This window comes from Lycium barbarum, chromosome 1 (assembly GCF_019175385.1).
Source record: "Lycium barbarum isolate Lr01 chromosome 1, ASM1917538v2, whole genome shotgun sequence".
Lineage (NCBI taxonomy): Eukaryota > Viridiplantae > Streptophyta > Magnoliopsida > Solanales > Solanaceae > Lycium > Lycium barbarum.
Genome location: NC_083337.1, coordinates 13,795,219 through 13,817,405, shown reverse-complemented (window position 1 = coordinate 13,817,405; position 22,187 = coordinate 13,795,219). Strand labels below are relative to the sequence as shown.

Sequence of the window (22,187 nt, the reverse complement as noted above, 5' to 3'; positions counted from 1 at the left end):
TCTACCTCTTCTGGAGATAAATCATGATATTTTCATAATCAAGTGCACGTTCGTATTATAAGTTTTACTAAATATTGTCACATTCATTTTTGGGAATGAATCTGTGTTTATAACATTTATCAAAAGTTCTCATTCTTCGGGAATGAAACATATTTAAACGTGCCTTAATAATATTAAATAATGATAGCTTCAAGCCTATTGTAAGATATTGATACTTCAGGAGCAAATCGAGACACATATAAATGATATATAAAAGTTTTCTCTAACACATCTTTAATTGTAATCACAACAAATCTATTAATAATATTACCACTCTGAGGGATTATAGGCATAAATGAAAAATTATCATGTAAAAGCATGAAATAAATAATTTGAAGTATTCATGGCATTCTAACCTCCCTGCTACAGAATATTGGTACTATGCTTTTGCCGACTTTGGTATCAAAACACAAAGGAGATTGAAGTGTATAATATACATTTAATTTTCACATTTAAATAGGACACATTGTACCTACGGTGATGTCCAGTAATGAAATCTCCTTTATGGACACGTATGAATACATATAGTAGTTGTATCCAAAAAGCCTTAAAGCAACTCATTGTAATGGAAATCTTGAAGTCCTTGAATGCGTAGTAACCTAAGCAATCAAATTTACTATACCTATTTGAGGTACATATAGCAATAAAATTACGAGACACAAATATACTTACTTTTAACAGTAATTCAAACATTATTTAAATTCGAAATCTTACTACTTCAGGATTAAAGTTCAATGTCTGCTTCTAGAGTAAAGTTTAAAGTCTAGATATTAAAGTTCTACTACTTTAGGAGTAAAGTTCAATGTCTTACTACTTCAAGAGTAAACTTTAAAGTCTAGATATTAAAGTTCTACTACTTCAGGAGTAAACTTTAGAATTTTACTACTTCATCAATAAATTCAAATTCTTACTACTTCGGGAGTAAATTTCAGAGTTACTACTTCAAGTATAAATTTTAGATTTACTACTTTAAGAGTAAGTTTAAAGCTTTACTATTTTAGGAGTAAAGTCCAAAATTTGCTACTTCGGGATCAAATTTCTGAGTGTATTACTCTGGGAATAAAACATAGAATATTTTTTTTTCTCAATTATTTTATCTCTTTTGGAGATGAGTTGTTATAACTTCACAACTAAACGCACATCCATAGTTATAAGCTTTACTACATGATCTCACATTCGCTTCAGGGAATGGATCTTTATTTGTAAGATTTATCAAAAGTTTCCATTCTTCGAGAATGAAACATATATAATCATGTGAACGTGCCTTAATCATATTAAATCGTGATAGCTTATAACCTCTTTTAAAATATTGCTACTTCGGGAGCAAATCGAGGTATACGTATGATGCGAATAATTTTTCTCTCACATATCATTAATTATAACCATTACAAGATTATATAAATATTACTAATTCTGATGATTAGTGAAGTCTAATTATGCTAATATATATGAAATATAATATTAAGGACATGATTCCCAAAGCGTTAAAAAACAAAAACTTAAAAATTAGTCAGAAGCAAATAGTGATGGTCGTATGCTGGTGATATACCCCTTGCACAGGATCATCTTTGTTATAATTCTCAATTTACAAAAGTCTTTTCCTTTTCAAAGCTTGAAAATGGTCATTCACTTTAGAACCAAGATACATGATTAATAATGCAAATCATACCTGTAGGTTTAGAGACGACACGAAGACTTACAATCAACTTCAAGAATTATTATTCAATTTTTCAATTGGTTAGAGTCTCGTGTTGATAACGTGTTATAAAATAATAGAGTAAGCAAGAACAGTATTGTAGACAAAGAGAGAAAAGAAGAATTCTTTTATTTCTCTTGTTAAGGATGTAATACAATGAAGGGAACATCTCTATTTATTGGAGAAAATTGATTTGGTCCCAAAGTTACTAGCCCTAAATTTTCCCCTAAAGATAGACGTCTACAATAATAAATAATATTTATAACAAGTATTAAATAAACACACAATTCTACCCTATATTTAGGACTTCAATTAAATGTGTAATATCTCTTAGATTTTTTTCAACCTTTGTAAAATCTGGTAAGATATCTCAGCACATGAATAAAAAATTTCTTAACCGCATTATATGTTTATAAACTTAAACAAGTTTTAGTAGAATTAAAATAAAAGGTCTTGGTCATTATATTTTTTGTGGGTCGGATTAAGTGGGCGGGTCAATAAAATGGTTAAAATGGGTACTTGTTTATTTTTTTTTAAATTTTGGCTTTAAATAAAAATCATCAAAATGTAAATAAAAAATCATTTCGATCAGAGGATGTGATGCAATAGATGGGACTGCTCCTCTCTTATGCAGAAGTCACGGGTTCGAGCCTTGGATATGGAGAAATCCTTGGTAGGGAGCGCTTCCCCCCGAATGGGGCCCTACGTGGCGAGAATCCGGATTTAGTCGGGCTCCAATGGGGGTTCCAGACACCGGGTGGGAAATAAATAAAAATCACTTAAATAGGTTAAGTGACTTTGTAGGTGAAATACTAATAATTGAGTGATTTTCTTGTTAGAAAACAAAGCTGAGTGAAACACCTATAGTTGAGTGACTTTTTGAGTGAAACACCTATATTTGAGTGACTTTCTGGTTATAAAACAAAATTAAGTGACTTTCTAAGTGAAAGACTCATAGTTAAGTGACTTTCTAAGTAAAAGACTCATAGTTAAGTGACTTTCTAAGTAAAAGACTCATAGTTATTTATCTGAGATATTAACTCGTTGAAATTGTTGAGAGTTAGGTACGATGGTCACTAAAGCAGTAATCACTCGTCAGATAAATAAGATATCCTATTTCAATTCTGGAAGGGTACCCTAAACTGGTGAAGAAAAACAAAATTAGGATCGCAAAATTAAGATGAAATTGGGGTCATTTGTACGATTGCCCTACAAAGGCACTGGTCTTTAATTTTTGCCACTCAAATTGTTCATCTTTAAATTTTGTCCTTCGCCTAATACCTCGAGGTTATGGGTTCGAATCCTGACTTAGTTAAAAAATAAATAAATTCTCAAGGCAGAGGTTTGTAACAAAATTAGGCCTATTCGGGCAAAAGTTAGGCCTTAAGGCAAACTTTGCCCAAACTCTGCTTTGTGAATTTTTTGATTGAGCGGGGGTTCGAACCTGAAACCCATGAATTTTTAGGCGAATGACAAAAATTAAAGACTAACAATTTAAAGGCAAAAGTCATGCAAACTTGTAGGATGTTATGGTGCAAAAATATAAACTTATGCCCCCCGAAAAATAATCTGTTATGGGAAAAAATTAAAGACCAGCACAAAATAGGAACAAAAGTGCAGATGACCCCAAAATTAGTCCACTGAAATATGATTATCCAAGTTTGGGGAGGGTTAATCACACACCATTTATTAATTCAGCCCGTCTTGACTTGTCCAAATTCAACACATCTAAAAGTTGGGTTGATTTGGGGTAAGTATGTAGTTCAAACTAACCAACGAGAAATTATGTCAAATGATTTAAAATAATTTTCTATTTGATATTTATATATAACTATATTAAAGAAGAAAAAAGTATAATTAATTTTATTTGGTAATTAAACAAATCAGGAGTATAAGGAAACGAATAAAGAAACCTTGTTGAGCTATGACCTACTGTTTAGTTCATATTGACCTAACTCACTCCGTTCAACTAACTTTTGAGGAGTGATTCAGTCAATTTACCTAGTAATCAACATTCTAGAAGCAACTTTTTAGTAATTCAACTCATTTTGACTTGTCTAAATTCAATTTAACGGCCGATTTGCCACCCCCAAGAAAAATATGTGACAGTTCAAACTATCTTTGTGCGGGTCAATGTGTTACAAAAAGTTTTGACTATGAACAAGATAAAGATTATAGCCTGGACAGAAAAAGGCTGGATCACGAAAAAGATATGGCTCTTATAAACTGTGTCGTGCACTCATAATCAATCCAAATGGAACAAGCGACTTTATAGAATGATTGGGTCATCAAAGCCACTATCTATACAAATAGTTAGGTGAAAATTTGACCCTAGCCTTTTGGCTAAAGACCACCTTTCAAACGATTAAGACATGTCTCCTACATCCTTTCTTGCAAATAATAGCTCAAAAGAAGATATAACAAACGTGGCTTGCCTGTTGGGTAAAGGGAGATGACCCCTTTGCTAGCTAGCAAGCTAGGCATTATTGACCATCTTTTGGGAAAAATCATATAGGTCATCGGATTCTCAAAGAATTTATCCAAGAAACCAAGTGATCGACACTTGATTAGGTCGATTCGCTTGGATGTAAGACTCCCCCCGCTGACAGATGTCCCATGTCACGAGAATGAATTGTGATATAGCGACGAATAAACCAAAACTCTATTCCCAAATCGACATTTACAAACGACTTTAATGGAAATAAAATCGTGAGGCCTATACCATGCATCCTGTTGCGCTGGGACGATAGTAGCACGGCCAAAATGGAGGTAGAAAGCCCTTGTATAGGTTGGGCGCTAGCTAAAATTCTGGTGTATACCATTGATCTGCTAAATGTAACATGCTAAAATGCGGATTCAATCTACATTATGAGGATGCAAGGATCAAGAGAAGTACTTGTTTTATATTGTGCGTTGGGATTCTTCTTATTGCATTTGCTAGCAGGCGAGCTAGGGATTATTGACTATCTTTTGGGAAAATCATATAGGTCATCGGATTCTCAAAGCAATTTAATTTATTCCAAGAAACCAAGTAATCGACACTCGATTAGGTTGATACTGTTTAAGAAAGTTCTGATGTATATACAACATTGACTCTAAAATATAACACTCGCGCTAAAATGCGAATCCAATCTACATTATCAGGATGCAATGGATCAAGAGAACTTGTTCTATGTTGTGGTCCCCCCTTCAATATCATGATTGAGTCGATCAGATCATGAGTGAGTAGAAAAGAAAATGTAAATAGCTGTCTAGCTGAAACACTTGGAATACTTCTAAGTAAAAAACGTAATTTTACTGTGGTTGAGAACAGGTCTTTTCTTAAGCATGGGGATTCTTCCTATTGCATTCACAGCTAGAATTGATAATGGAAGATAGGAGTAAGTGAAAGAGACCAAAAGGGACCAAAACTTGCCCACCAGATAGAAACATGATAAGTTGATAGCTGGGATTTTGAGAGAATCCAAAGCAAACTTAGTCATAAAAAGGCCTAGAGGGGAAGAGGTGGGGATTGTTCTCTCCTTTAACTTTACCTTTGGCTACAATCAGACATGCCACTAGCTGTCAAACGATTACAGCACAGTGTTTTACCCTACATAGGCTTTATATGTACACTTAAATGTGGCTTGTAGTTCCACAAATGTGTATTATCTCAAAGAGAGGTGGGACATGTATAATCATTGAGTGAGAGAATTTAAATTCTCTCAAAACCTAACGGGGTAATTTGCCATCGTAGGACCTTTTCTACCTATATATTACGCTATTGTCAAGGAGCTAATTTGTTCAGAACTCAATTGACTGCTTCTATAAAGAAGGCGACTCGTCAGCAATATGGCACTTGAGCCTTCAATAATACTACATTGGACACTTCACTAACTCAACAGAGACCCACTACAAATTAAATAAAAGACCACTTTATTCCTAAGACTAGGGTAGGGTGTACCAATATATAAAAAAAAAGATTTCTAACTAAACCAATTGGGTGATTCAGATCATATGATTTGTTGCTTTCAAACCTAGTTGTCAGGAGTTAAAGAGTCAAATCTACTTTAGAAAACTTCCTTTCGTTTTGTCCAATTGAGAGGATGATTCTAGCGGCAGAGCCAGAGAATGCACAAATACATGTACGTGTGATTCCTCATCTGGTTCCTAAATAAATTGCATTAATTTAAGGATGTTATTATTTCTTAATCTAAGTTTAACTTTTGTATATGTCTAACAATTGTTATAAGATTTGCCGCCCAGTGCGGGATGGGGTGGGGTGCAAGGTTGAATTGAATGTTTGCAGAGGCGAATCTAGGATTTCATGAGGATGGGTTCACCATTGCTTTAAGATAAGATATAAATTTTTATGGGGACATCGACTTCCCTAGCAAAAGATAATTAATTACATTTTTTTTAAGAAGTAAGTTGTTTTATAATTACAATGGTAAAAAGATAGCTTTAGAAAATAATAGCAAAAATTAAAAAAGTTGCCCGAGCTGAAAATTGAACCCGTGACCTTGAAAATACAAAGATAACCTTTGACCAATGCTCCACTCAACCTATTATGACCATGTGTTCACTTAGTTAATATTAGATATATTTTCAGAATTATACACATAATATATCGAGATTAGTCGAGTGACCATGTGTTCACGTGACCCAAAATTTACACATAAATTCGCCCCTGTTTGCAGTTCTTGTTTGATATTTGAGTTAATAAATTAACTAAAGCAGTAAACAATGAAAAAAGGGGTAAAGATTGCAATCACAGTTTTTATACTGATTCGGTAAGCCTATATATATTCACATTGCATCTTCCTTTAATTAAGGGGTTCCACTATGATCAATTACTAGTTTTACTCAAGAAAAGGTAACAAGTGTTTATTTCACTAATCAGAACATTGGGACTTCAACTCAGTAAAGAGAATGAAAATGGTTTTCTACCCTCAATAAATTAGGTTAGATTGCTAATAATTGAAAATGAGAATTTTGAGCACCCTTCAATCTTGTACAACTTGTATCCTTGCATTGGTAGTTATTTTGAGTTCTTTCAACTGTTTTTGGTGCTTTGGTTGAGTATATAAGGAATATTTATACCGCTTAGTCCATCCAAAATATTTAGGGATTATTACACCCTAGCTAGTCCATCCAAAATATTTAGGAATAATTACACCGTAGTCCATCCAAAATATTTAGGAATAATTACAGTACCCTAGCTAGTCCATCCAAAATATTTAGGAATAATTTCACCATAGTCCATCCAAAATATTTAGGAATAATTACACCATATTCCATCCAAAATATTTAGGAATAATTACACCGTAATCCATCCAAATATTTAGGAATAATTACACCATAATCCATCCAAAATATTTACGAATGATTACACCCTAGTCCGTCCAAAATATTTAGCAATTAATTCCTTTTACAGCTTGAGATTACTTGTGTAATTCTAGCTTTTAAGCCCTTGAAAATTCGAATGACAACTTCTTCATAGCATTGATCATTTATGCTTATTCTTTCTTGAGAATTTCAACTTTTTGTGCCATCTTTCCAAAGATATTTTGAATCCACCTTGTCACTTGAATAAGTCATTTTTCCTTGAGTAGCTCTCCTCAGTTTTTTTCCCAGTATCTTTGATCCATTTTTTGGTATAGAATCTTCTTAGTATACTTTAATATTCTATATAGCATATCGTCTCCTCGAATAGAACTGATATATATATATATATATATATATATATATATATATATATATATAATTCTTATAAAAGTGAGTTTAATTTACACAAAATGACCATTCTATTAAACTTAATTAATATTCAATTCTGGAACTTCGTTATCAATAATATTGTAGGTAAGTAGTGAACGTTTGGCTAATTAACAGTAACCTAAACAAAGTGCAGAGAAGTGCTTTACCAGATTAGTCAATGTCCACAATAAGAAGGTACATCAAATCATATAATGGTCGGGTTTATGAGGCGAAAATAACTAGTTAATGTGGCCACCCTTGCAAAAAGGCACATGACATCGATGCATTGGTGGGATACATGTCTTCTTTTCTATTCCATTTGCATGTGCTTTCGAGGTACAAAGTTTATAACAAACTTTTGGTCATGATAGATACCTATCTCGAAAGAAACTGCTTAGATACACTCATCATCATTTTATTAGGTTAATGTTCCCTTTGAATAATAGTATAATTCATGTTGCTTTTAGTGTGAGTTCAACTTTTTTATACTTTACAATACGTCACTATCAAATCATTTCAAACATACTTATGGATAACTATATATTCTTAATAACTAAGGGTAGCTAGAACCTAAAAAATAAGATAAGTGAACTTTTAATAGCAAAGTTAAATACTTAAATTGCGTTAGTAACGTAAATATTTTATTGTACTGTTAGTGAATCGGAAGAAAAGGACAAAAGCCAGCAAATGTGTAAATATAAAAATGGTTCTTTTCCATTTCAATTCTCATCTAATTGCTTTCCAGGAATATTTTTACCATATATCATTGCTAGTTGCATAGCATTTAAACCAAATGTTGCTCATACAAGATATGCATAGACATACCCAAAAACGAAAAATAGAAAAGAAAAAGAAAAACGGATATCGGAAGGAAAAAAAGTTAGAAAGTTGCATACCCATGTAAATTACTTTATTTCATTTAGTGTGACGGTGTTTGACTAAGCACAAAATTTAAGAAATATATAATTTTTTTGAAACTTGTGGTTTTTAAAATGCTATGATATCATTGTAGCTATAAAATCATGTTCCATTAAGATAAAATGTGAAGTTTAAAGTTAAATTATTTATAAATATATAAATATACATTTTACTTTTGAAAAGAAACTCAAAATAGAAGAGTGTGACGTAACATAAGGAGAATAAAGATAAGGGGTACGTTTTCTGTGCTACCCGTTTAATGGGATGTAGTCCACAAGTTATACATGTTTGTAAGAAATATTCTAGCACTAATAAGGTCAACTGTTAAACAATGAGTTGTAAGCATTTCATTAACTTGTAACTCTCTCTCTCTCGCGATAAATACGCAACAAATTAAAGATTGAACAATGAAGATATATATATACATATGTATATGGCTATGTCAATATATGTATGCCATGATCGGTGTAAATTGTCTCTCATGGCGCTGATGCTATATTCAATGGTCTGATGGCTCGTGTGTCCAGGGAAAAATCCTATTTGAAATCGATGGCATGTGGTTGTCAAATACTTGACAAGCCGCTACACTAGCGACGCATAGTTCGTCAACCAAATTCTGCATTTTAATACACGCCAAAAACTTTCATTTTGCCGGATTGAAAGAGCCAGTAGATGGCGTGGAATTGACTTATAATTGCAATTTACATGAACACTTCATATCAAAGGTCAATATAGTTAGTTGGAAAACAGAGGAAGAATTTTTCTTGCCATATGGCTTATGAATATACATGTAAGTTAAATTGTTTCTCAAATATCTTGTTAAAGGTTTGCGATTATGAAAGTTAAAGAGTACTGTTGAACAGAGGGCATGAATGTCATTTGGACACACTTCGGCACCATCGATGAAGCCATAGAGATAAACGTCGTAATATTTTGATGAAACATGCCATGCCATGCAATATCCAAACATTGCCTACACTTATAGGGGCCCCACTCACTTCCCCATACATGTGTCAATCACTCAAACCATCTACCAAATATGACCCCTCTCTTTCCCCATATTTTCTTGGCCAATTGGCATTAGTTATTCACTGTGTCACTTAACATTTCCAACCTCAGTCAACGCACATAATTCCCACTACTCAATTGATCAACAAATCCCAAAAAAAAAAAAAAGGAAATGAAGGTACAAATTTCAAATTTAATTTTAGGTTTTAAACCTCACAAGGTTGTTCATTGTTCTTTCTTTCCTTTAATTTCCTTCCCCTTTGAGTTCTTAACTTCTATTTCACCTTTTTCTTTTTTTTTGGCTGTAGATCTTCAATTGGGTGCATCGCAAGTTTCAGCAGAAAGGTGACGCTATTTCTTTTTTCTTAAACGGAATATAAAATATTACTCTACTTCACTACAAAAAATATTTGAATTTAGCTACGAACTTCATTGCTAATTCGTCTAAATTGCTTGTAGCCAACAAATTTGTTTGTTAATATGTTGCTAAATAGTATTAGCGACGAATTTTCGCTAATTTCTATTTTTTTGGTAGTGGTTTTTTTCCCAAAAATAAAGTAATATTTTTTTAAAATTTGACAGATGGAAATAAGAAAGATATTGAGTTCAAAATCCGCAATGAAATTATTGGTCATGATACACAAGTTCTTCTTCAAGATGCCTCATTTGCACACATGTTAGATATTTGGAAAGGAGGATCAATCCTCACAATTGGCACATTTGGATTTGATCCACTGAAAAATGTGCAAAGTGATATAGACATTGAACAAGAAGAAATATCCCTAGAGGAAGAAGAAGAGTACTTCTCAGTGGGAAATGATATTCAAGAATGTAATGAAACTACAGTTGCTGATGAGGGAAATGAAGAATTGTATCCCTTAATATATGCAAATATTGGAGTTCATGAAGTGATTAATGAGGAAGCTCCAAAAGAAAATTTGACACTATTGGCTATTGATTCAAATAAGATAATGAAAAAAGAAAGGATCACTCTGGCTGACTTGTTCTCTGCTGATTCTGATCATCACCATAAGGCAGATAGTCCAGAAAAAAGTATAGAGCCAGAAATTTTCACTAAGAAGCCTAATTCGTCTCCACAATTGAAGAATGGACTTTCTTTCGCCAAGAAACTCATTCCAAGGGTCAAGGATGAGCAGCGCCCGATCCAAAAGCTACAAAAAGTGAGTAAAAGAATTCTTTATACTATTTTATTAAAAGATAATTAGTTTAATTAACTTTAAATTTTTTACTCTATCATGTCAGCTAAAAGATAAGTGCACGTAAGCATTCATAAAAAGTAGTACTATTTGTAACAACCAGAAAAAAAGAAAAAAGGTGTTTACCTGTGTGTGACAAGTTAAACTGTACATATTGTGAAAAAATTGTTAGCACGATCGTTATATATGAGTTAAAGCCAAAGATAATTACATGTGACTTTTTAAAAAGAAGCGCAATTTGTAATTTAAAAATGACAAATTTTCTGCTACAACAGATGAATAAATGATGATAGTGCAAAGTATTTTTGCCTAATCAATGTATGTAAGTTAAATTCCATTTTACCTTTGTGTGCATGCATGCAATCAGGAGCGGAGTCACATTGCAAGTTACCGGTTTCGGCAGAAATGATACTTTGACTTGAACTTTGTATTTGTGAAAATTTCATTTGATCTACATAAATAATTTGTTCAGAATCTGGTGATTAAAACAAATTATGATTCAAAACTTATAAAGTGAAAATTCTGGCACTGCACCTGCATGCAACATGCTTGTAGCTAGTAAGTTTTAGTCAATTTGGAGATCTCTTTGCATTATAGATTAGATTAATTGTGACAAATATTTTGGGCTTGTGATGTGTAGTTGATGACGAAAGTGTTGAAAAGAAAGGTTCATCCAGATATTGAAACCAAAATTGGCAAGAACAACAGTCAGGTCAAAGCAGCTAGCATGCTTGGTCTTTCCTGCGTTAAACACTTCAGAGTTGAATCATCTGTTTCCCTTCTCCAGACTGATCAAGGTACACACATTTTTGCCATTTGCATACATATTTTTTTTATTCCCTCCATTTTAATTTTTTTTTTTTGATACGTTTGTTTTGACTTTGCATGAAATTTAAGAAAGTAAAGAAGACTTTCGAATCTTGTGGTTTTAAGCTAAAGATATGTAAAATGTATCAAAATGCCCTTTATTCTTGTGGTCTTAAATATGTCACATGGAAAGTTAGAATTAAAGAGTTGTCAAAAAAGGAACGAAACATTCTTTTTTAAACGGACGAAAAAGAAAAGTAAGACAAACAAATTGAAACGGTATGAGTATATCGTTAGGCGTTGTTTGGTTGGTGGAATAATGCATTATAATTCCGATATAAATTGTTGAATTATTTTATCTCATATTCGATATAATTTTGGGATTTGTAATATCCTGATTGTTTGTACTACAATTATGATATTATTTTTATGTCACTCTATGCAAGATAATAATTCCAGGATTATTAGTCTCGGGATAAAACAATAAAATGACAAACTTGTCTTTCTCCAAAGCTTTTCGCCCAAAACTTTTAAGAAAGACAAGGTTAAAGATTGAAAATAGTAATTCATCCCAGTTCATCTAATTTAAGCCAAACACATATTTTATATTATACTAATATTTTATTTTTAGTCTAATAAACCAAACATCTATCAATAAACATATACTGATTCACTAATTCGTGTGACTTATTTGATCCCCATATAATAGTTTCAATTTTCAAAATAACTTATTATCCAACCAAATGACCTTTTAGTGCCCAAAACTTATGCCTGTTGGAGGGAGCTACATAGTGTCTAGCTATAACGAAGCTAAAGGGTTGAAAGAAGGTTTCCATTTCACATGAAAAGGTTGCATTATATAGAATAAGGTGGTCTAATTTTAAGTCAAATCCCTCGCTTCCTGTTATTGATAGGCATCTTTTCAAAAGCAAGAATTGAGATAGCTCTCTAACTCATTGCTGCCCAATTTATAATTTGCATGTTGGACGACTTCGTCAAACTGATAGTACATAAAGTAACACATTTTTTGCTGTAACTCCTTCTTTAATTTCTTGTTTCTTTTATCTGTTTGTGCACCTCTAATAGGACATTTTTGGAATCTTTTTTGGTCGATTGTATTTGCCCTTTTATATAATGCTAGACCAAGGTTCGAAAAAAGGTGACTGGATGAGAGACGTTTTTAAAGAATGTGATACTACAATTTCCTGCTACTATTAATTTCCTACTGGATGACCCCCACCCCCTCTAAATAGCATATAAGGTGTTTCCAACTATATGTTGTCGAATAATATGTAGTGTGTTTGGTAAGATTCAAAATATCTTTTCAAAAACTATTTTGTTTTCACTGGATTAATACATATGTAATTCTTTGATATTTCGTTGTCCCTGTATATATTTTCTTCTACTTTCCTTAAATTAACTTGTTTTCTAACTTGTTCGAACCAAGCAAATGTCTAAGTTAAAAGGATATATGAGTTGGTATAATACCAACTTATCAGTAAGTCATCACAAGTATTTTAACTCCTAATTTCATATATGTCATTACTTATACTAACACTCAAGTCACTATTATCAATTTGTTAATATTTAAAAATATCATGACTACACTATCCTTTCCAGACCCCACTTGTGGGATTACACTGGGTATGTTATTGTTGTTATCGGTACACATCCAATTTCTTAATTATACCATTACCAATCTTTACTAAATGACTTTTTTCTAAAAAATATTTTCATTTCCAGCCAAATATTGACAAACATTTTAGAGAAGAATAATTTTCTGAGAAAATAAGTCATTTCATATAATACTACTTCTCTGTTTCAAGCGGATTACTCTTTAAGTTTTCTACAGTAGTCTTTTAGTAGGAATATTCATTATCCCTATCCAAAAGGGAAGGAACTCAAAAAAAAAAAAAAAAGAGTATGATTGTTCAGGGAGTATCTCTTTTTTTTTTTTTTTTTTTTTCTAACGCGTTTGTAATGATCATATATTTCTATAGCAATGATGTATTTTATTTCTTCATTTCATTTGCAGATATCACGGTCTAAGCTGACCTATTCCAGTTTAATTACTTTCTTCCATTTGCTTGGGAATGAAATGGATTATATGTTTGTATAATTATTGTTTTGATTGTTTATACACTTTTCCTATTGCGAACAGCTAGATCATGTGATCCTATTAATTATGTCATGGCTTTTTGCCTTTGTCTTGTGTGACAGAAAAGTTTTATGGTGTTGAATTTAGGGCTTTGATTCGACTGATTGGTTTTATTTGCAAGTGATTATGCACTTTATAGTCCAAATGCGTCGCAACTTAATTAAGATCAACAGGCACATCAAACAGAATGATTCTTATCCAAATTACAAATAATGATAATATGTACTTGCATTGGTTACTGCAAGTGATTATTGTTGTTTCTTGTTTTCCAATATATCTATACTATATATTTCCCATTACTTGGCTTATAGTCCAAATATTGTCAGATTTGTCCCCTCATCGGTTGTGTAAGTGTAAGGTTTCACAACATATTTAAAATGGTACTAGACTAGCTCATTGCCTTAAGGGTCGTTTGATTTGTGGGACAAGACTTGAAATAAATAAGAGAAGCAAACTAATAGCTATGTAGAGAGGAGGGAGAGATTGTATTTCACTTGTTGATGATATTACAAATGAGAAGACAAATGTCCCTATTTAAAGAAGAATTTTGCCCCTCAATCTACAATATTCAACTTGTGCAAGTTGATTTATCACTTTATGAACAAGTGGTACAAGTTACATTTCTAATAATACATCCAAACAACAACTTGCTAAATAGTTTAAACACTCGCCCTTGGATGTTTTATTAATAGATAATATGCCTCGTTAAAACCTTACTAAAAAAAAACCTTGTGGGAAAATTCTAGTGAAGGAAAAAGAGTACACATATCTAGTAATACGCGTTGCTAATTGTCTCGTTAAAAACTTTACCAGAAAAACCCAATGGAATAAAACCTTGGTTAAGGAAAAAAGAGTACAACACGTATTTTACTTCCCCTAATGGAAACATCTAGTAATGTCTTGGAGATGACGCACTCCAAGCTTGTATATCAACTTCTTAAATGTTAAGGTTGGCAATGCCTTAGTAAACAAATCCACTAAATTATCACTTGACCGAATCTATTGTACGTTGATATCACCATTCTTCTGGAGATTATGTGTGAAGAATAACTTTGGTGAAATATACTTCGTTCTATCTCTTTTTATGAATCCTCCCCTTGGGCTATGCATGACGCATTATCTTCATATAAGATCGTGTGTAATTTGTCATATTTTAAATCACATTTTTCTCAAATGAGATGTATCATTGACCTCAACCACACACATGCTCAGCTTGCTTCATAAATAGCTATTATCTCAGCATGATTTGATGAAGTAGCCACAATAGATTGTTTTGTAGATCGCCAAGATATGACAGTACCCTCACATGCAAACACATAGCTTGTTTGAGATCGAGCTTTGTGTGGGTCAGATAAATACCCTACATTGGCATAACCAACAAGATTGTGACTGCAATTGTTAGAATAAAACAAGCTCATATCGGTAGTCCCTTTTAGATACCGCAATATGTGTTTGATTCCGTTCCAGTGTCTCCTAGTTAGAGCATAGCTATATCTTGCTAATAGATTAACTAAAAATGCTATGTCAGGACTTGCAGTATTAGCAAGATACATTAGTGTATCAATCACACTAAGATATGGTACTTCAAGACCAAGAATCTCTTTCTTGAGGCCGGAACAGATCCTTATTCACATCAAGTGATCAAACAACCATCGGAGTACTTAATGAATGTGCTTCACCCATGTAAAATCATTTCAATACCTTTTCTGTATAGGCGGATTGATGAACAAAGATACTGTTTGTCAAATGTTTAATTTGTAAACCAAGACATAATTTTGTCTTTCCAAGATCTTTCATCTCAAATTCTTTATTTAAATAATCAATTGCCTTTTGAAGCTCTGCTGGAGTTCCAATAAGGTTTATGTCGTCAACATAAACAACAAGTACAACGAACCCTGATGTTGTTTTCTTTATAAAAACACATGGGCAAATGACATCATTTATATAACCTTCGTTGGATAAATACTCACAAAGGCGGTTATACCATATGCATCCGGATTGCTTCAAACCATATAATGATCTTTTATCATGACTCAAATTACGGATCGTGCGACACCTACCTGATTACCTCCTAGTAGGCGAACCCTAACCAACCAGCCCATTTTTAAAACTTATTTTTCCATTCAATAGCTGATAATCATAAACATTAAGTGAGAAAAAATGAATGACATTCTTTATAACATTAGAGCTTACAATTTCCCGGGACCTAGTCTAGATGTGTACAAGATCTTCGACAATACAGAGGAATAAACTTAAAATAAAATGACACAACTTCTGCCTTGGAACGAGATACACCGAAGCTGTAGGAAGATGTCCACCACTTCGACCTATGAAACCTTCAAGCAATAACCTGAAAACACATCTACACCCTAAAAGGATGTAGCAGAAGTAGTATTAGTACACTATACGTGCTGGTGAGCATCATAGGCCGACTAAGATTAGTTCACGCAATACAGTGTAAAATCAATAAGATAAACCGATAAATACAATCGTACACCTTTATGAATCCTCCCCCCACAAGTGACAACTCTACCCTTATTGCAGTGATCTAACAGACTTATGTTTGACGGGCAGACTCAACAGCATAGCAATTAAAAATAGACATCAGTCGGTAATAATTTATCGATTAAACAATACGAGTAAGCGCGAGCAATGCGGGTGACGATAACAATTCTCCCGTACGTTTCAACCTTAGTCATTTTAGTGGGATCGCTTCAACATAACCTCCCTTCATTTATCAAACTAGACCATGAAATTACGTGCGAACACAACAGCTCAACAACAAGGAAAATCAAATATGAAATCACCAGAATGAGTTATGATTCAATGTAATGCAGCCAAGACGAGTATCACCTCTATCACACGAATATAAGTAAGTAAAATGTGAAGCAACCGAGTTAGTATCACTTCCGTACACATGTACTAATATTGTTTGCCCAAATATCCATGACCTGCAGGGGACTCATGATGTCCATGTACCACTCGCTCCGGAACTGACCACGGATCACGAGCCCTTAACCAGGCCACATCCTCGCCCCCTGTCAAATATGTCTTTTCATGTGTGTGTGTATATATATATATATATATATATTCTGTTTCTCATCACAATATGTATCTCACGTATTTCCGGTTCATCAGCAGATATGAAATATGATCATTCAACAATATCAATATCAAGATCACAAAGCACCATGCCACAACTCATAACAAGACCCAAATAATATATATATATATATATATATATTCTGTTTCTCATCACAATATGTATCTCACGTATTTCCGGTTCATCAGCAGATATGAAATATGATCATTCAACAATATCAATATCAAGATCACAAAGCATCATGCCACAACTCATAACAAGACCCAAATAACTTCACTCATTAATCACACAATTATGAAATCTGCTAAATCACGACATGAATACTCTAATGAAGACACATGCAATTACCACACAAGTCACCTTGCCTAATAGTATAACAAGCTCTATAATGATCAACTCAGTACGTATGTGAATCCCCACCTTCTGACTTATTCACTCTAAGAACATAAACACCACCATATTCACTCAAGCATAACGATTATTCACCTTGGTTCAGCTACTCACTCAATGACAACAAGCCCACGCAATTCAACAATTTATATCAACCAATCTAATATCTAACCTAACTCCGCGTCCGAAGACCTAATCATGCTTTCTCCCGTCAATTCTATAATATATATACGTTTCGCTAATCAAAGTCTAACTCAAGTAAACCATAAACTACCTTGTGGTCGAGCAGGTGCCACGAACAATCATGGAGTCTTCATCTTTGCTTCCAAATCCGGAGACCACGACGGGAAAGTCTAGGAGTAGCACGAATTTCAATAACGAGAGTCAAAATAAATCATGCGCAGTAATATAGATTCTATAGTTGACTACTCCTGCCTTTATATTGCTACTTTAAGAACTCGAGCCTCAACCCTTATTTTTAATTAACGAATCGCTGTTCTTTGGGTTCCTATCTATAATAAGATTTAGCGAACTGCCCGTTTTCGATTTTATGCTGCCTATTTCATCTCTCTAATGTGTGAGCAATTTAAGAACTCCATGTTTATTATCATCTGGAGTTTAAACCCAGCGGTGAGGAATTAACTGTAGAAAGATAACAAAAGGGAGGGTTAGAAGAGTTACCTTACTCAAGTCTCTATGTGCTCTGCCCAGAGTTTCTCCTAAGTGATGGCTTAGAAGAAGATTTGGTGGAAAAGTGGGATTAAATCATGAAATAAGGTTTTTAACTGGGTGCGGTTCGCGTCGACCGCTGTAGCGGTTGATAGGTCCGCTGGGGCGATCTCGCTGAACAGGTGCAGCGAAGCGGCCATATCCGGCCCCACTATTTTTTAATCCATAGCGGTTCGTCTATAGTCTAACTTACGCATAAAACTTCCCCGTGGACCAAACATATGGCAATTCAACTCTACTTTTACATTGAGCAGAGGAAAGTCTAATATTTCATGCTATTAGAAGGACCTCTTTGTTAGAACCACCGACTAATGAAGGAACCAGGTACTAAACTCTCTTTGATACCACTAGGCCTTGTAAGGCCGCACATGCAATTTAGAAGGCGGACTCGAAGCGCACGGCACAGACAAAAACAATATAGTTCAAAAGGTGGGACGATGAGCCACTACCGCGACTCGAGGCTGTGGCTACGAGGCCTGAAAAAACTGCATGTCGCTACAACAGATGCGACTTTCGCTTTCACGATACCACTATAGCGGTATGTGTACCGCTACAGCGAAACTGTTCAGGCAGTTTATGGGGTGGTTCATTTAACCTCTCCATTTTCATTCTTCCCCTTCCTTAGCCTATTCACTCCTCCTCACTCCTTAAAATTTTCTCTCCTATTTACTCACTAAACCCCCTAATCTACCCCTCTTATCCCCATATAAACCTCTCGTATCCTCATTTATCTTCTACACTTCACCAATACCATAACAGAAGAAGACTTTTGGTGTAACAATAAGGGTCAAATTTTTGGAAATCTTCTCAATTCTTTAACTATCTCAAGGTATATACCCCCCTCTACCACTCTAGAAAGTGATTAAAAGTCTTTGTTTCGAATTTTCCATGCTTAAATTGTTGGGTATTGTAATAAATTGTATTTTTGTGGAACAAGGGTTTTGACCACTTGGGGAACGGGTACCTCGAATTGTAGCGTGTTATCTAACGTTCACAAAGTCTCAAAATAGTTCATTGCTTAAGATTTACTAGATTTTGGGGGGTGAAACCTTGTTGGGGTGGTGGGTAACTTGTAGTAGAGTTTTTCAATAGTTGCTTAAATGTTTAGGTCTATTTGTTGTTAAAAGGTGTTTCACAGGGTGTAAATGACATGCATGTTAATATATTACCCGATCTATGTAGAAATATGTAGGAATTTGGTCAAAGTTTTGAGAAGCCATTTTTGAGGGACCAAGGTCTTTCTTGCTAGGGAAGACGGGTTCGCTGCAGTGGAATATTTTCTGCTGTCACGTCCCCACTTACGGGCCGTACGGGCACCTACCATATTACTAACCAGTAGGCAAACCCTTACCAACCAACCCAAAATTCAGCTAGTTTATAATAAACAATTTCTTAATGATCACAATATTTAAAAAGTAAATGCTCGACAGACCCTGTTATTGATACAAGAAAACTGAAAACTCCCCGGGATCTAGACTAGAGAGGTACAAGAGCTCCTACAATACAAGGAAAATAAAATAAATGACCCAACCTCTGCCTGGAGTGAGATGAGCGAGGCTGTAGGAGAATGCCTGGTAATCCACATGAAGAAACTTCAACTTAAACCTGCAACATACCTAAACCCAAAAAGGATGTAGCAAGAATAGTATCAGTACACCACACGTATTGGTAAGCATCATTGATCGACTAAGATTAGTTCACGCAACACAATATAAAATTAATAATATAAGCAGATAAGTCAACGACCCTCAAGACTCTCAACGTAAATTATTATATCATCACGAACTTACCTTTCTACTCCCAGTTATTCACTTCTCTTATCCCCATAGAATTTCTGGTCATCTAACTAATCATTGAAATCCTATTCCATCTTCCCTTAAGCCAATTAATTAAGTCTCATCTCCTCATTTACATTAACATCTAATTTCTAACTTTTAGCCGTAGAGATTTTCTATACCCAATTCCCTTACTACGATATGATGCACCCATGGGACAACTTACCATTTAGAATTCGTTCTTACACTTACCTTCATAATAATTACCACCTCACACAACCTCAACAAAATGATAAAAGATGCACAATGCAATATAACAGACTGACAATACACAAACATAAGGACATAGCAGCACGAAATCTAATGCAATGCAGATGCGATGCAAGGGCCTAATCATGCTGTACAAACATGCTAACTGATATCATTGCTCAGTAGTCATGGCCTGCAGGGGATCCATGGTGTCCATGTCCCACTCGTTCCGGATACTCATCGGACCCGAGCCATAAATCCTCCGCTCCGGAAAGAACCTCGGACGCGGATCCTCATCATATAAATATACTCACCGTTACATTACTACCAATGATTGGCTGACAAACAGTACCTCATATTCAACCCAACTCGGCCATAAGGCCGGATAACACAACTGACACGTACTCAGACTTTCTGCTCCATGTGCTACCTTATAACCACATGCAATGTATGCAATTATGCCAATGAATGAAAACAATGTCATGAATCATGCCCTTAGTGGGCATAACACTACTATGCCTTCTTTCAATCCTCCCAATACGACTCTTTGTTAACAAGAATGACAATCATAGGTATATTTCAATATGCTTGGAAATAAGACGGAATCAAATATACCTAGGAATACATATTCTAAACAAAGAAATACCACTTTCTAGCCATGATGAATAATCACTTTCAGTCCCGTAACACATAACCCTAAACGTTAGTAGCATTCACCACTCAAATAATTACTCGTTGTTGCCCTAGTTATTAATTACACATAATTGTTGCTATGTTTTTCGAATATATCCATCCAAACTCCTTGTCCAAAGATCTAATCATGCAATCTCCCATCAACTCTAAATTTATGTACGATTCACTAATCAAAGTCTAACTCAAGTAAACCATAACCTACCTCAATGACGAACAACTATTTGAATTTCCATGAATTGCTCGCCTTCCTAGCCTTTATCCGAATCCATGAGAGATGATAGCTGTGGGGAAAGATGTGGAGAATGTTGGAAAAAGCCTCTTCTCTTGGTGTCAAGGGTTTTTCTTCTTGTGAAAACCTAATAGCAGCCTTGGAGGGTCTTTTATTAAAAATGAGGGTGAAATTTAAACTGAGCAACCAAAAAAACGCGTCACTGCCCTGTGGCAGACGAGGTCTCGCTATTGCGGGACTGCTGTGGTGGTCCATTGGCCGTTATAGCGGTCCAATTCCTGCCCCGAGCCCACGACTTTTAACTCTTTTCGAAACTGATTTTCCTACTATTGATCCTTAAAATATCCATGGGGCTTATTATTTACGATCACAGACCTAGATTGGGCATGGGGTCGAGAAGTATTAAATAATGACCGCACGGGTCGTTACAATAGTACTCACTAGAGCGCTGGCGTGTTAGTAAGGGAAGTGGGGGATGTTCATCGTAGCAGTTCGCGGGCTCACCGTAGAGGGCTTGCTACCCCAAAATTTGTACCGTTGTAGCAAAAGTTTGCAGAGGCAGAAACAAAAACAAAGACAAGACAACTTCACTCGTGTGTCAAATTCTGCGGCCTTTTCTTTTGGTCTATCCTACATCTAATTGCAGATCGATTGTAATACAATAATAACTAATATGGTTTCATTGCGAAGGTACTTACTTTTATCTGAACAAATGGCCCAAAATGAAAGAGCTCCCACCTATGAAAAGTTCCCTACTCCTCAATGCAAAAGGCGCTATGTGGAGCAGCTGAGCAAAGTGTTGTTGGCTGAGAAAGGTTTTATTGTGGACGAGGTGGATGAGTATACTTCGGATTTTTACAACAGCCTACAAGCTATTAGGTGGAACAAATTGGTTGAGGGCCCTGGTAAATGCAATACTAATTAGGTCCGAGAGTGTTGTGTTATGCTCCCCACTGTGGATTGGTCCTCTCCGGATCCGGAGATCTTGATTCGGGGTGTCAGGGTGAAAATTGGGGCTGAGGTGATTAGCGTAATCTATGAGCTGGACAACATCCCGGACGACGAGATGAATGCTAAGGACCACTACGGTAATGGTCCTTCGTTTGTATCTATGCTGTTTTCGGAGAATAAAAGGCATAAGATCACTTAGGTTAATAGCTGGATCGGGATTAAAAGTCATTACTTTTCTGCTGACGCTTGCAGGTGGCTGAACATTCTGTTTCGCGAAATTCTCCCTTCAAGTAACACTACTGACGTTACCTACCCCGGGGAATTTGTGGTGGCTTGTGTGTTGGATGGCGTGCCGGTGAATGTGGGAAGAAAGGTGATCCTGGAGTGAAAGGATTTTTTGGCAAAGCCGGGTTCGAGTTTGATGTTCCCTTCCCTTATTACTTTGTTGTGCAAGCGGGCTCGATTTCCTAAGAAGCCCACTGATAATAT

The 22,187-nt window shown here is 34.8% G+C and overlaps 1 protein-coding gene across 2 annotated transcripts; it reads left to right on the top strand.

Moving 5' to 3' along the window:
• Positions 1-9,392: 9,392 nt before the first annotated feature.
• Positions 9,393-13,823, top strand: LOC132629856 (protein TILLER ANGLE CONTROL 1-like). 2 transcript variants are annotated; one of them, XM_060345287.1, is made up of 5 exons: positions 9,393-9,617; positions 9,706-9,742; positions 9,980-10,578; positions 11,255-11,411; positions 13,457-13,823. In XM_060345287.1, exons 1-5 carry the CDS (start codon positions 9,570-9,572, stop codon positions 13,468-13,470), a joined length of 855 nt encoding a protein of 284 aa, XP_060201270.1. In that variant the 5' UTR covers positions 9,393-9,569; the 3' UTR covers positions 13,471-13,823. The 2 variants fall into 2 exon arrangements, with proteins under 2 accessions (XP_060201270.1, XP_060201352.1); XM_060345369.1 differs by having other exon boundaries at positions 9,402-9,575.
• The last annotated feature ends 8,364 nt before the right edge of the window (positions 13,824-22,187 follow it).

Excerpts from the sequence above, each read along its gene's own strand:
- LOC132629856 (XM_060345287.1), top strand. The coding sequence starts at position 9,570 with ATGAAGGTACAAATTTCAAATTTAATTTTAGGTTTTAAACCTCACAAG. Across the intron at positions 9,618-9,705 it reads TAGGTTTTAAACCTCACAAG|ATCTTCAATTGGGTGCATCG; the intron begins GTTGTTCATTGT and ends TTTTGGCTGTAG. Across the intron at positions 10,579-11,254 it reads CGATCCAAAAGCTACAAAAA|TTGATGACGAAAGTGTTGAA; the intron begins GTGAGTAAAAGA and ends TGTGATGTGTAG.